Source organism: Vicugna pacos, chromosome 21, assembly GCF_048564905.1.
Source record: "Vicugna pacos chromosome 21, VicPac4, whole genome shotgun sequence".
Lineage (NCBI taxonomy): Eukaryota > Metazoa > Chordata > Mammalia > Artiodactyla > Camelidae > Vicugna > Vicugna pacos.
Genome location: NC_133007.1, coordinates 4,493,603 through 4,507,430, shown reverse-complemented (window position 1 = coordinate 4,507,430; position 13,828 = coordinate 4,493,603). Strand labels below are relative to the sequence as shown.

Sequence of the window (13,828 nt, the reverse complement as noted above, 5' to 3'; positions counted from 1 at the left end):
GTTTTTCTTTTCCTTCCACCTTCTCAAAAGTTCTCCTTTAAGACCGAAACTTTCCATTCTTGGTTTCATCCAAAAGACAAATATTTCTGGGAAAACACCACATTTAAGCTATTCAGCAATTCTGGTGTTATGTAACTGACCACACTAAGACTTTCAATTAACTCCGGTTACATTTTATTGAAGAGTGTCACAGAACAGAATAACCAGTGATCACTTCTAAAAACTCTCGTATGGTTTTAAACAGGGACAACCCTTTTAAAATACAGGCAGCATCTTGTGGTAATGATGCAGGTAAATCCTTTTGTCATTTGAAGTGTTCTAAAGCACACTGCCTGGATTCCGAGGCTGACTTTTGCGTGTCTGAGCATTTTTGGTTGCCGTAAGTTCTCCTTTCAGGGAGTTTGTATAACCCACGCTCTTCTGGCCTCCTTTCCCTCTCTCTCCTTTCTGGTTACTTCTGTTCCATCTTCTTCAGTCCTGGGTGCATTTTGAGACTGCTTAGCCTCTGCGATTCCTCCTGGGGAATGTGACTTCAGGGCTTCAGACAACTTCCTGTGCCTATTAACTTGAAACTCTTTACCTTCCTTTCTTATCATTTCAGTCTCTCTCTCTTCTTTCTCCCCAGAACTGAACTGGTCATATTTTTTCGCCACAGCAGAGAGTCCTTCCCATTTTCTCCTTGTTTTCATGTCCCCACCACAATCCTAGTGTCCCACTCTTAAAACCTTGCAGGGTTGTTTTTTTTTTTTTTCCTTTCCCTTCTCGTTTACTGGCAACAGGCTGCCTGTCATTAGGTTGCAACGTTTATTTTTCCAAAATATCACTCAGACTCATTTCTTTATTTCAAAACCCTTACCTTGTCTCATCCTGGGACTTAATTATTTGGCGTGTGCATTACTAACAGCTTCCTAGAAGATGGCTCTGCCTCCCTGCTTTCCTCCCTCTAAGTTGTCCTCTGGATAAGTGTTAGAATCATCTTGTTCACACTCTATTTTATTGTTTCAATTTCCTGTTAAGAACAATTCAAGAATCTCCACCAACCAACTTGTTTATCCAAACCTCCTTTTCCCTGGACTATGTGAGCCACTTCCCCAGACAACTATCATCTTTGGAACCTTCCATCCTCCCAACTGGAAGACCCCACCCCACCCCCCAGTTCATGTTTTGTGTTTTTTCCCCAAAGGTAGTGGTTAACACAACCTTAATGGAAACTGCAGTTATCTGCAAGTGCTGTAACGGTGGTCACCACCTGATGGACTTCCTCAGTGTCTTCTCAGACGCATGCTGCTCAGGCTGCCCTGCTCTCTAAGTCTGTACATGCTGATCTGTGGCTGCGTAAAGTCATTTTCCACTTATTCCCTTTATACCTTATTTCTGCTTTTAGAGTATAAGCAACTTCAAGGCAGAGATAATGTCTAAGATTTATTTACATTACTCACACAATTACTAAGCACTTCCTGAATTCACAGTGTGGCGTTCATCTATGTATCTATGAATAGGTCAAGTCAAATAGTTATTTATTGAGCATGTGCTGTGTACTAGGCGCTGTGTAAGGTGACAGAGCACAGCTATGAGGGAAAAGCTAACATTACCTCTGCCTTCAGAGTTTGGGGAATATCGATATTTATCAGATAATCATACAATTAAATAAAATTACAACTGTGACAGAGCTACAAAGGGAGGAACATGGTGCCATGAGAGCATAGAATGGGGGGGTTTAGCCCACGTCGGAGAGGAGAAGAGGGAGGGATGTCCCAAAAAGAGAGAATCACATGAGTAAAGGCTCTGTGATGGGGCGGGGCCATTGGAGGATGACAGGGGTTCCTGGAGCCCAGAGAGTATCCATGAAGTGAGGTGGGAGGAGGCTGCAGAGGTCGGCGGGGGCCAGCCTGGCCAAGGCCTGACGGGATATGAGAAGGATCTAGGATTTCATCCTCAGCAATGGGGAGCCACTGGAGGGATTTAAGAATCGGAGGTGGTGGTGTGGCGATTTGAACAGATTACTCAGGTCCAGTGTGGAGACAGTTTGAGGTGGAAAAGAGTACAGAGCATAGTGTTTTTCTGCGCCATGTAGCAACTCAGTAAATGTTGCTCTTTGACTCAGCAGGCTGGGGGGCTTGCTGGGTCCTTTGTACCACCAAGTTTTAGCTTCATGCTGCAAAGTCTTGAGCTATAGGTCTGATTTTGAATGAGTCAGTCTCTTGTCGCTTTTGCAACCCGTTGACTTGACATCAGCAGCATCATCCCCACCATCATCATGAACAACACCGAGTATGAACTGTGGTGCCAGATGCTGTGCTAAAGGCTGGTGTGGATCATCTCACTTGATTCTCACTGGAAGTCAGTGAGGAAGGTGTTTCTGTCCCTGCGTTTTATAGGCTTAAGGGAAAAGACCTTGCCTCAGAGAGAAGTGACGGATCAGGGCTCAGATCTGGTGTCCCTGGCTGCCGAGTCTCACTCTAGCTGTTATGTGGTAATAGCTCTAATTCAGTTGAGTTTTCAGCACCACTTCAATACCATCATTATGGATAAAGGAGGTTCCTTTAGCCCTGAAGTGCCGCGCTGATAGGCTGCCTCTGGATGCCTCTTCAGCTGATAGTGGGAAGCTGAAGATGGAAAGTTAATGAGCATCCCAGCCTGCAAGCCTGGGGTAGGGAGCAGCATTTCCTGGGGATGTGGAAAGGATTAAGTAGGTTGAATTTTGACAACGCTTTGATGTTTGTTGGGGAAAGGAGTTAAGAAGTAACAAATATTTGGTTATGTCCTCCACCCAAAGTTGTTTGTTTCTTTTAGGGACCTCCAAACAGCTAAAGGTGTATTTGTGAATAACGTGTTGCAAAATGTCTATTATCAATGCCATTCAAAAGTGGGAAAGGTTCTGAATCTCATCTGTTTAGGTAAGGGCTGTAGGCAAACCTAGGCAGCGGGCACTCAGCAGTCCTCACCTGTCAGGTCAGGGAGGAGAATCCTGCCCTCTCACTTATTTAACTCTTCACACAGCTGCTTTGTTGTTATTATTACTATTGCTGACTTAGGACTGTTTTCCTCTGACCTTGTAGCTGGGGCGTAGGACATCCTAGTCCGGCACTGAGTTTGAGGACAAAACCAAGGCTTTCCCATCTCTGACCATCTTACGCCGATATCACCATCTCCAAGACGAGTGTTAACTACTGATTTCCAAGTACAATGTCTGTTACACTTGCGTCGCTTTTACTTTTCTGTCCTGCAATGCAGTCTGCTATCTAAGCAAACACCTAAAGAACAGGCAGATTCACGCCAAGAGCAGTCAATGAACACAGATTACATTAAAGACAAAGATGGTGGGGGTAGGGAGGAGGGAGATAGATTTTCATTCAAGACCCCCTATGTTCCAAGTATTCTATTGGGTACTTTAGATAGCATCATTTATTCTGCTAGATGCTTTATATAATATGGTTTATTTAACGCTCATGATAAGCATGAAAGGAAACCAGATGCAGACACCAAGGCTGTGAGAAGTGAGGGTCAGACTCTTAGTTGACAAGTTGTCTGGAGCTGGAATTCAAATCCTGGCCCTTGCATGCCACATGTCTCATCATTCATCTAGCCACAGGAGTATTAACTCTATGTCAACCCACATACATAAGCATCTTGTCATAATTTTTATATTTTTCACATCTCCTTTCAGCTAGAGATGTAGAATAAAGTCTAGAAAAGCATGGTGTCATAGAGGCCAGCGAATGAGTAAATGAATGAATGGAGAGTGTAAACAATATATTCCCACTTCTAGACAGAGTCGCTTAAAGAATCTGCACACCAGCTGCTTGCGTTTGTGCTTACCGGTTCTCTATTTATTGGCTCTGGTGGAACTGTAAAGCGAGAAAGTTTGTTTCTGTGTTTGTGTTTGTTTTTCTTTTTCCCTAGCTTGGAGTCCTTGCACACCTCTTCCCTCTTTCCTGTTCTGCCCTAAGACTCTTCTGTTGCTGCTGACTGTCAGTGACCACCAAACACGACAACATGGAACTATTCCCAGCAACGCCCTGTTGCTTTAAATATCGGTCTTCTCTGCTCTCTTTTCCCTCTCCCTCAACTTGAACACATCTTCAAGTGTACAGCACATCACTGCTAACTATAAGCACAATATTGTCCGTAGATCTCTAGTATTTTTTCATCTTGTGTAACTGAGATGTGATGCACACTGAACAGCAGCTCCCTATTCCCTGCTCCCTCAGCCCCTGGCGACCACCGTTCTACTTTCTGCTTCTAAGACTCTGCCTACTTTAGCTACTCATGTAAGTGGAACCATGCAGTATTTACCCTTCTGTGACTGCCTTGTTTTACTCAGCGTAATGACCTCTAGACTCGTATGTCTTCAGGCTGAGTAATATTCCATTGTCTGTATACGCTGCTTCTTCTTTGTCTGTTCATCCATCGTTGGACAATGAGGTTGTTTCCACACCTTGGTTATCATGAATAGTGCTGCAGTGAATGTGGGAGAACTCAGATCTCTTTGAGATCTTGATTTAAATTCTTTTGGATAAATACCCAGAAGTGGGATTGCTGGATCACGTGCTAGTTCTACTCTTAATTTATTGAGGAGTCTCCACATTGTTTTCTGTAATGATTGTACCAGTTGACATTCTTACCAACAGTGTACAAGGGTTCCCTTTTCTCCACATCCTTGTCAACGTTTGTGAATTTATTTTTAATAATGGCCATCCTAAAAAGAGAAAAATAATAATAATGGCCGTCGTAAGAGGTGTGAGGTGATATCTCACTGTGGTTTTGACTTGCATTTCCCTGATGATTAGTCATGTTGAGCCTCTTTTCTTTTCTTTTTTTTCTATAATTTTGAATTTAATGTTTTTAAAAAATATTTTATTTATTATTGTATTATTTAATTATTTTATTTTGGCAAGGGGGAGGCAATTAAGGTTATTTTTGAAGGAAGTACTGGGGATTGAACCCAAGACCTTATGCATGCTAAGCATGCGCTCTACCACTGGAGCTACACCTCCCCCCTTGAGCCTCTTTTCATGTACTTGTTGACCATTTGTCTGTATTCTTCAGAGAAATGTTTATTTAAGGCCTTTGCTCATTTTTAAATTCAGTTACTATTACTATTATTTGCTATTGAGTTGTAGGAGTTACTTACATATTGCGGATATTAACTCTCTATCAGATGTGTTTTTGGCAGATACTTTCTCCCGTACCACTCGTCACCTTATCACTGTGTCCTAGCTGTTCCCTTTGCTGTGCAGAAGCTTCTTAGCACAAGGTCGGCTTACTTGTCTATTTTTACTTTGTTGCCTATGCTTTTGATGTCATATCCATGAAATCATTGCCAAGACCAATGTTATGAAGCTTTGTATGTATTCTTCTATAGTTTCAGGTCTTATATTTAAGTCTTTAATCCATTTTGAGTTGATGTTTGTGTATGGGCTAAGTGTTCAGTTTTCAGTGTCATTCTTTTGCATCTGGATATCCGGTTTTCCCAGCACCATTTGTTGAAGAGACTGTCTTTCTCATGTATTCGTGGCACTCTTATCAAAGAGCAGTTGACCAGTATGTGTGTGGGTTTACTTATGGGTTCTCTGTTGGGTTTCAATGGTCAACATATCTGCCTTTATGCCAGTTCCATACTGTTTTGATTCCTGTACCTTTGAAATATGTTTTGAAACCAGAAACTGTGAAACCTCCAGCCTTGTTCTTCTTTTACAAGATTGCTTTGGCTATTTTATGCCCTTTATGGTTCCACATGAATTTTAGGATTTTTTTCCCATTTCTAAATATTTTTATTTATCAAAAACACTGTTGCAGTTTTGATAGGGATTGCATTGAATCTGTAGATTGCTTTGGGTGGTATTGACATTTGTAACTATATTAATTCTTCCCATCCATGAACATAGGATGTCTTTCCATCTTTTTGGTGTGTCCACAAAATAACTATTAGAACTAATAAACAAATTGAGTAAAGTTGTAGGATATAAAATCAATACATAAAAATCAGTTGCATTTCTTTATACTAATATGACAATTTGAAAATGAAATTAAGAAAACAGTCCCACTTACAACAGCACTGAAAAGAATAAAATGCTTAGGAATATACTTAACCAAGGAGATGGAAGACATGTATGCTGAAAAGTACAAAACGTTGCTGATATCCTTTTGCCCAAACTTGACCTGTGCTTTTAGGACTATGCCAGGTCATGAGTAGGTTAGTCTGGTAAATAAATTCAGACTTTATTATAAATGGCTTACTAGTTTATCCTTCCCACATATTGACCAGGGGTATTTTAACCCAAAAGTGTGTATAATAAGATAACACTGACTGAGCTGCCTGCAGGTGAGATATTTTAAAATAAGTATTTAAAAACTATAAACTGCAACATTTGATTGCTCTGTTTTATGCTAATAAAACCATCCTTTTTGGGGGATCAACATCTGGACAAAATCACATACATGATCAAGTATAAATACAAATAGTTTTTCTTGGGAAGCCTCTCTGAGATTATTCAGTGAGAAGACGCCATGTTAGATTCCCGCACCTTGCGTACATACAGCAGCCTTTCAGCAAGTCTGGCAAATTAGTTTGGGAGGAAGTGCAATAATAAGGGAATGGTGCTTTTTTTTTTTTTTGATCACTTACTGTGTGCTAGATGATCTGTATACATATTCTATTTAATCCTTTTGAAAACTCTGTGAAATAGATGTTTGTCCCATTTTACAGATGAGGACGTTAAAGGTCAGGGAAGCAGCACCCAAGTTCACTTTTAATGTTAGGGCGGGGTATCCGCTAGGAGACTGTTTTCCCCCTTACACACCAGGTGGCCGGCTAGGGTATTGTTGGAGAAGAGAGGAGGGTGATGAGATTGAAACTCGAGTGAGCCTTATGAGTTAAAAGCTGCCCTGTCCAAAAAGGCTTCCTGGAGGGGAGAGGTTGAAGAAACTTTTTGATATTCCTGAAGTGGAAACTTTTAAGGAGTAATCTCCAAAATTTACAGCCCCAAATCAGGTTAAAGTACTGGTGAAATTAATCTTATGGGTCACTTAACTGTCCCCAGGTGCATCTTGTGTTCTTTAAGATCACTGAATGGGAGGACCTGGGGGCAGAGGATGGTTTTAGAAGCGGGGAGGTAGGTCTTCCACACGATTTGCCTCTGGACACTGGGGACACTCTATTCTGGTGATTACAGAAGGTTCCAGTCTATTTTTTTTTAATAGAAACAACCACTTCAGGTTTATAAAAAGATCATACCCTCTCTCCACAGTTACTGAGCCCTGGAGGTTCTGGTTGTATGAGGGGAACTTTGCTGAGTGACGTCAAGATGCTCTCAAACGTCCAAAGATCCATTAATTTTCCCGTGGTGCGCCCTCACTGTTATTTATTTTGCTCCCCTGGGAACATCACTCCACTTGATTCTCTAGCTTTTCAGCTCATAATAAATTCATTATTAACCAAAGCCTAGCCTTATGCCTTAGCATGGCAATTAGCGAGAAGCCTTTAAAAATTAAATTGAATTAGGGGTGAATAGTAGAAAAGACATGCGCCCTAACATTTTTGTAATTGGCATGGATTTCTGTCACGTGCCAAGGTTTGATTAAATTATCAACTGGTATCTCTCCGTTGATCTACTTTCTGCGATGACAACACTCCCTCTGGCAGACTCCTCATGAATGGCTCTTTCCCTGCGGTTACTGTCCCACTGTGTCCCTAGGGCCCAGACAACTCAGCCCACGGTGACTGCTCACAGGCTCACAGAACCTCCCGGGTCACCGGCGGCCCAATTTCCGTGCTGTCAGTCTCAGCAAAACCCTTTCCTGCCTTGTCCCTTTCCTCCCGCAATGGCCAGTGACGAGCCTTGCCATCCGGGTGGTGGAAAGAAGTCCAGAGCAATTTCCTGTTGGGAGTGTGCTGATGCTGGACACGGTACGGCCCCTGGACGTGGGCTTCGGAATACCCTCCGATTAGTACTTTTTTGTCCTGATGAAAAACTTCCGGGCTTCCCGTATCGCCAGTCTCACTGGGGTCGCCCTGATTGAATCTAAATTCAGTGGGTAACAGGCGGATAACAGCCGTTTTTCTGACCCCATCCTCGCATCCTTCTCGCACCTCCCCTTCCCCCTGTATTTCTTTGAGCGAACTTAGGAGAAACGCACTGAGATCCCGCACAGCCACCCCCGGGTCTTCTTTGGCACCTGGTGGCCAATCGGGAAAACCTGATCCACTTGAGAGGGTGGCGGTTCGCGGGCCACTTTCAGAGCTGGAGAAGTTATTTCCCGCTGCCTTTATCTATGCGGTTTGGGAAGGGGAGCGTGTGCTCGCGGCGCAAACAGGAAAGCCTGACATCACGGAGCGGCGGGGTGGCGTGGGGAGGAGTCTGCGGCGCCCTCGCTCGCTCGCTGGCCGCGCTCCCTTTGTGGCCGAGTCGCGCGCACCGGCGGCGGCGGCGGCGGCGCGTGTCCGGGCTCCGCGCGCGGCGGCCGCTCGCTCGGGGCCGGGGCTGGAGGCGCCGCGGCTGAGCCCGGCGGGGACCGCGTCTGCCCGGGAGCAGGGCGCACCATGCCGCGGCCGCACACCGGAGGGAACGCTGAGAATGAAATTGCTTTGGCAAGCTAAAATGGTAACGCGAACACCCTCTGCCTGCTCCCGAGGCTGCCCTGCTGGGGAATCTTCTCCGCTTTCTCTTGGGCGGGTTTTGGAGGGGACGGAGCAATCCGGCCCCATGCCCGGGAGCCCAGGCTTCCCCCTCGGCTTTGTACGTCTTCCTCCCTGCGTGTCTTCTCCCTCTGAACCACGCTTACTTTCTCAGCAGCTGCCCTTGGTGTGCCTAGGGAAGATGTGTGTCAGGAAAGGAAAACTTTGAAGGCAAGAGGACCGTGAGCCCGGGCGAGCCGAGGAGCGCTCCTGCGTCCCAGCCGCTCTGCATCGCAAACTTGGAGTTTAGTCGGGGACGGGGGGACCCCAGGGGGCCGCTGCACACGGTTGATGGGTTGCTTTTTCTGCACTTGCCGGATTATTGGACGGAAATTAAAAAACTTTCTACCTCCCGCTAACTGGGGGTTCCAAAGGAGAAAAAAGACATGCCAAAAACATTTCACTCCAAAGGAGCGAGGACTCTTGGCATTTTAAACACTTGTTTGTGGCAGATTTTAAAATGTAGTTTGCTCAAATAACGGAGCCACTTGTAAAAGGACAAACTTTTTCTGCAAGTGAATTCTTTTTCCTCTCACTGAAGGAGGCACAGTTCATCACGACTAAACCAGTTTCTTTAAGAAGGAAAAAAAAAGACTTAAAAAAAACTATTTAAGATATGTGAGCGAGTCTAGGAAAAATAACTAAATGGAAAAGTCCGGGGATCCTGATACCACAGGAAAGGGCTGGGGGCCAAAAAAATCTCAGCGTTCCCTCTATCGCAATGTGTCTCGTGTTGCTCTGATTCTAATATTTATTTTGAACAGCCCATCTTATGCCCTGAGTGCTGTTGGAAGCAGCGAAGCAGCTGGGATAGATTGTGGTTAGCAGAGAGGAAAAAAAAATACTCTTTTTCTTTCTCTTTGTCCCATTCCCCTGGCAGAGCTCGATTCAGGACTGGGGTGAAGAGGTAGAGGAAGGAGCTGTTTACCATGTCACCCTCAAAAGAGTCCAGATTCAACAGGCTGCCAATAAAGGAGCAAGATGGCTAGGGGTGAGTAAAGCTGGGGAGACTGTGAAGTTTGGACTTGCAGTGTCTGTTGTGCTGTGAATACCATCATTATTTAGCAGAGGCAGGCTTTTTTCCCCCCTCTTTTCTTCTCTTTGGCCTTAAAAAGGAAACTGCCAATGACCAAGTGTTTGCAGTAGCGGTACAGATCTGTTTTTGTACTTAATGTTTTCCAAAGCATCTTCCCTAGGTTTGTCAATAATTCAGAACCTCTTAGAAACATCTTGAGGTATTTGGCAAATAGAGTGGGGGTGGAGTGGCAGAAAGTGACACAGAGTAGCAGGACCAGAAAGTAGCACTGGGTTAAGCAAGAGCCATTTGGCCCAGATGGCATCCTTTTCTCTCCCTGTCTCCCCCCTTAACCCGCCCCATGGATGCTGACTCTTGCACCTTTACCAAGTACCCAGAATGCTCAGGGGGCAGAGCCTCCCAAATCTGCTTCCGGGGGGGTGTGTGGCAGATTTCCCACTATCACCTCCTTTCAACATCCCAGGAGGAGGCAAATGCTTGCTTAGTGCCGACGATTTCACGCATAGGGTGCGCAGAGTGCCGGCTCTTTGGTGAAGCACTGCTTTCCTAAACCAGATTTCGTTCCACCAAGATTTGAAAGTGTTAGGTGGGTTCATGGAAATTATTCATTCTCACCTAATGGATCCTTCAACACATCCCACCTAAAGGGGTTGTGAGGAATGGAAAGCTTGGGCAAACGTGGGCATGTGGAGGAATGGAGAAGTTCTGAATCTGGAGATAGAAGTAATCCTCAGGGAGCAGTCAGAGGGGACGCCGAAAACCTTGAGAAAGAACGCAGTGGTAGGCGAGCAGAGGGGACGGAGTGCGGTATCCCAGGCCTTATTCTAGCCACACTCGGACATCGCAGGTGACAGACGTGACAGCGAGGAAGGTTCTGCACCCGCATCCAATCTTGACTGGCTTTGAGTTTCCGGAAATTGAGTGTTTTGAACAGCATCCAAAGGTGGCGTGTGAAGGGCAGGAAACAAAACTGCCAGGGACTTCATGTTAAGACTAGAGGCAACACATGACTTGCAACTCCTGGAGCCGAAGGCAGGACGGCCAGCGGCAGTGATTTCCTCTGCCGTGGGGCTGCCGGGCTGCTGACACAGGCATTCACTGCTTCGGGCTTCCCCAGCCGCTTCAGGTCAGGCCTTTCCTGCTCTGTCCTTGGCATTGAGGTACCACCCACGAGGGCAGTAAACGGTGAGTGACAGCTGCAGGTGTGGCCTGGAGAGCTCGGAACCTTTCCTTTGAAAACCTGAGGTTCTCACTTACAAAGTAGGCACCTGACTTGGAGCATGATTCTGAAATGGACTTGGTGCATCACCAGCAGACCTGACAGGGAAAGCAGAGCCGGAATTCTGACAAGTCAGGGCTTTGTGTTTGGCAGGTGTGTGTATGCATTTTATTTAAACGTGACTGTTGATGTGGTTTGGCCTGACTGACTGTTTCAAAATGATTCACAAGTTCTGAAGCAGCTGCCTTCAAAGGGGTCATGACATTCTCCGATGCCAGGTTGCTCCTCTCTTTCTAATGGGATTGATGTTGGTTGGGTGGCCGTTTCAGGTTTTAGCCAAACACAGGAGCAGTGAATGTGTAAGTCATGGGGGAGATGGAGGGGTTGACTCTGCAGGCCCCAGACACACAAAGTCTGGTTCATTTAGATGCTCCCAGTTACTCAGTAATTCCCACTGGCTGTTCTGTTTGCTGGGCTCCTCTCTCCTCTCTCCCAGAGTTCTCATATTTATACAGCATCCAGAATTGGTTCACCCTGGATGTAGCAGTAGAGCTAAAATATCAAGAGGGGAAATATGTAAACAGATGGCTTCTAGTTGATGGACGAGTCTGTCCCTTCCCCTCATTTCAACAAAGTATGATCTGCTGCTAGCACCCTGGCCCTTGAGGGCGCGTTTCTAGGAACTCTCCGATTCCGATCCCACCTGTTTTCGTGTCTTTGGTGTCCTGTTGGGAAGCTCTGATTTTGTCCTTGGAAATTCCAGACTTAACTAAATGTGACTCAAGGAGTCAAGCCATAGCAATTACAGAATCTTTCTCTTTAGGCCCCTGAGTGGCTTTTCTTTGTACTTGTTTGCCAGTAACCTTTTCAAAATTCTTCAAAGCAACTAGTTTTCTTTATTTATTATTGAAATATAGGTGACGTGCCCTATTAGGTTAGTTTCAGGAGTACTGCATGATTCGACATTTGCATATGTTATGAAATGATCACGATAAGTCTGGTCCATACAATATCATTGACCATATTCCTAAAATCAGAGCAACCAGTTTTAGAGCGAACTAGAGACTGAGGTGAGGTGAGAAGGTGGTATTATGGTTATCTCTTTTCCGCATGAGGAAACTAATGCCCAGAGAGGTTAAATTGTTTGCCAGGGCCACACAGCTAGGAAGTGGTAGAGGCTGGATTTGAACCCAGGTATTTAGTTCCTTGCTATTAGAAACTGCCTGGGACCTTGGGGCTGTTTCTGTATTAGTGGAAGAGAACACAGACCCAGAACAAGGGTGCTCATGGTCTGCTTCCCCCTACGTGTTACACCTGGTGCAGGACTTGCGTGACGTGGCTTTCTTTTCTTTGTGCTCTGAGTGATGACTTGAGCTGCACGTGGAGACGTCTGTGGTGAAGCTGTGTAGCTTGTTGATAACCTCTCCATTTGGGATGTGTAGGACATGATGCACCGAAGATGTATGAGGCTACGTAGCCCCTGCAAGTGGGCGTGGCTCTCGCCGCGTGTCTGTGAGTCTTATTCACAAAGCCTAAGTGCCTGAGTACAGTTTTTATGTTTTCTACCACTCAGGTCATAAAACATAAGAGTCAGTTTGGGAAGGACAGCAAAATAATTACCTCCCCTTAGATGTGAAGTTTCATATAATCCAAAACATTTAGGACGTAAAAAAAACCACCCAGATTTCTTCTGTATGGCACAGGCAACTATATTCAATATCTTGTAATAACCTTTAATGAAAAAGAATATGAAAATGAATATATGTACGTATATGCATGACTGGGACATTGTGCTGCACACCAGAAACTGACACACTGTAACTGACTATACTTGAATAAAAAGAAATTCAGGACATTCTTTTTTGTTTTGTTTGTTAAATTTTGTGTTCAGTTGATCTTTTGAAGTAAACCCCCCATCTTTGGTTGTAAAATATATAACTGCTTGTGGCCCAGACTGGATTTACTTACACATTGCAGCTGCAGCTTTGACCACTGACAGTGAGGTTTCGTTGGACAACTTTGAAAAACCAAATATTGTTGAAATACTGACCCAATTTTTCCTTTACAGTAACATCTTAGACTGGGATAATTTTACCCAGCTATAACCCTCAAAGAAAAATGGCTCTGATTATGTCATAGAATCATAAAATCTCAGGATTGGAAGAGACATTAAAAAGTAATTTTATCCAACCATTCAAAAAAATTCCAGCTTGGCAAAAAATTTCCAGTCATTTTTGGAAGAGCAAATGGTGAAAAGTTATTATTTTTCTTTGGTCCCGGCTTTGTGATTGTATATGGACAGTGATATGTAGAGATGATTTAAGGAAATCTTGGTACTGTCTGGAAGCAGGGAATGTACCATTTTAGGAGGAATACTCAAATGGAGAAAGGAAAAGGATCCAACTGTTAGGGAAGGGGCTTTGGTGTCAAGAGCCCATTCTGCTGTCTTCAGTATATGGCAGCCGCGGGGTCCAGAAAAATGTGTCATACCCAGGATAAAGTCAGAGTGGGAATATCTGCTTGACAAGCAGGACTGGTAGTGCAGGTCACCTCTGCAGGGCTTGTGGGGAGTGGAATGGTCAGTGGACAGTCCCATGGCTTGTCTCTGTTCTGCACTTCTGTGGTTACATGGTCCTTGTGGAGGGGCCCCCCACCTCCTCTCTTCCCTTTGTCTCATATTTATCACACCTTTTATCACTCGGAGGCCCTTGTGGGTTGAGTTGAAATGCTTGAAAGCTGGGAGGCTGGTAAAGATAGTGAAATAGGACAGGAGAAAGCAGAATATACTTAGAAATAAAAGGAGCTGGAAATCTGTTAAAGAACCTGGTGGGTTAGCTGAGTGCCGTTGTAAGATAACCGCAGGTCACATCTGGATCGAGAAGTTGACCTCATTTGG

The 13,828-nt window shown here is 44.7% G+C and overlaps 1 protein-coding gene across 3 annotated transcripts in view; it reads left to right on the top strand.

The window, feature by feature from the left end:
- The window catches only part of RGL1 (ral guanine nucleotide dissociation stimulator like 1), a 249,451-nt gene that overhangs the window by 120,942 nt on the left and 114,681 nt on the right, over positions 1 to 13,828 (top strand). For 2 of the 3 annotated variants that reach the window (XM_015245678.3, XM_072945948.1), the window contains one exon: positions 9,558 to 9,668. In XM_015245678.3, the coding sequence (XP_015101164.1) occupies positions 9,558 to 9,668 (111 nt within the window). Of the gene's footprint in view, positions 1 to 8,239; positions 8,604 to 9,557; positions 9,669 to 13,828 lie in introns of those variants that run through there. The other variant, XM_006211768.4, reaches the window with a different exon arrangement.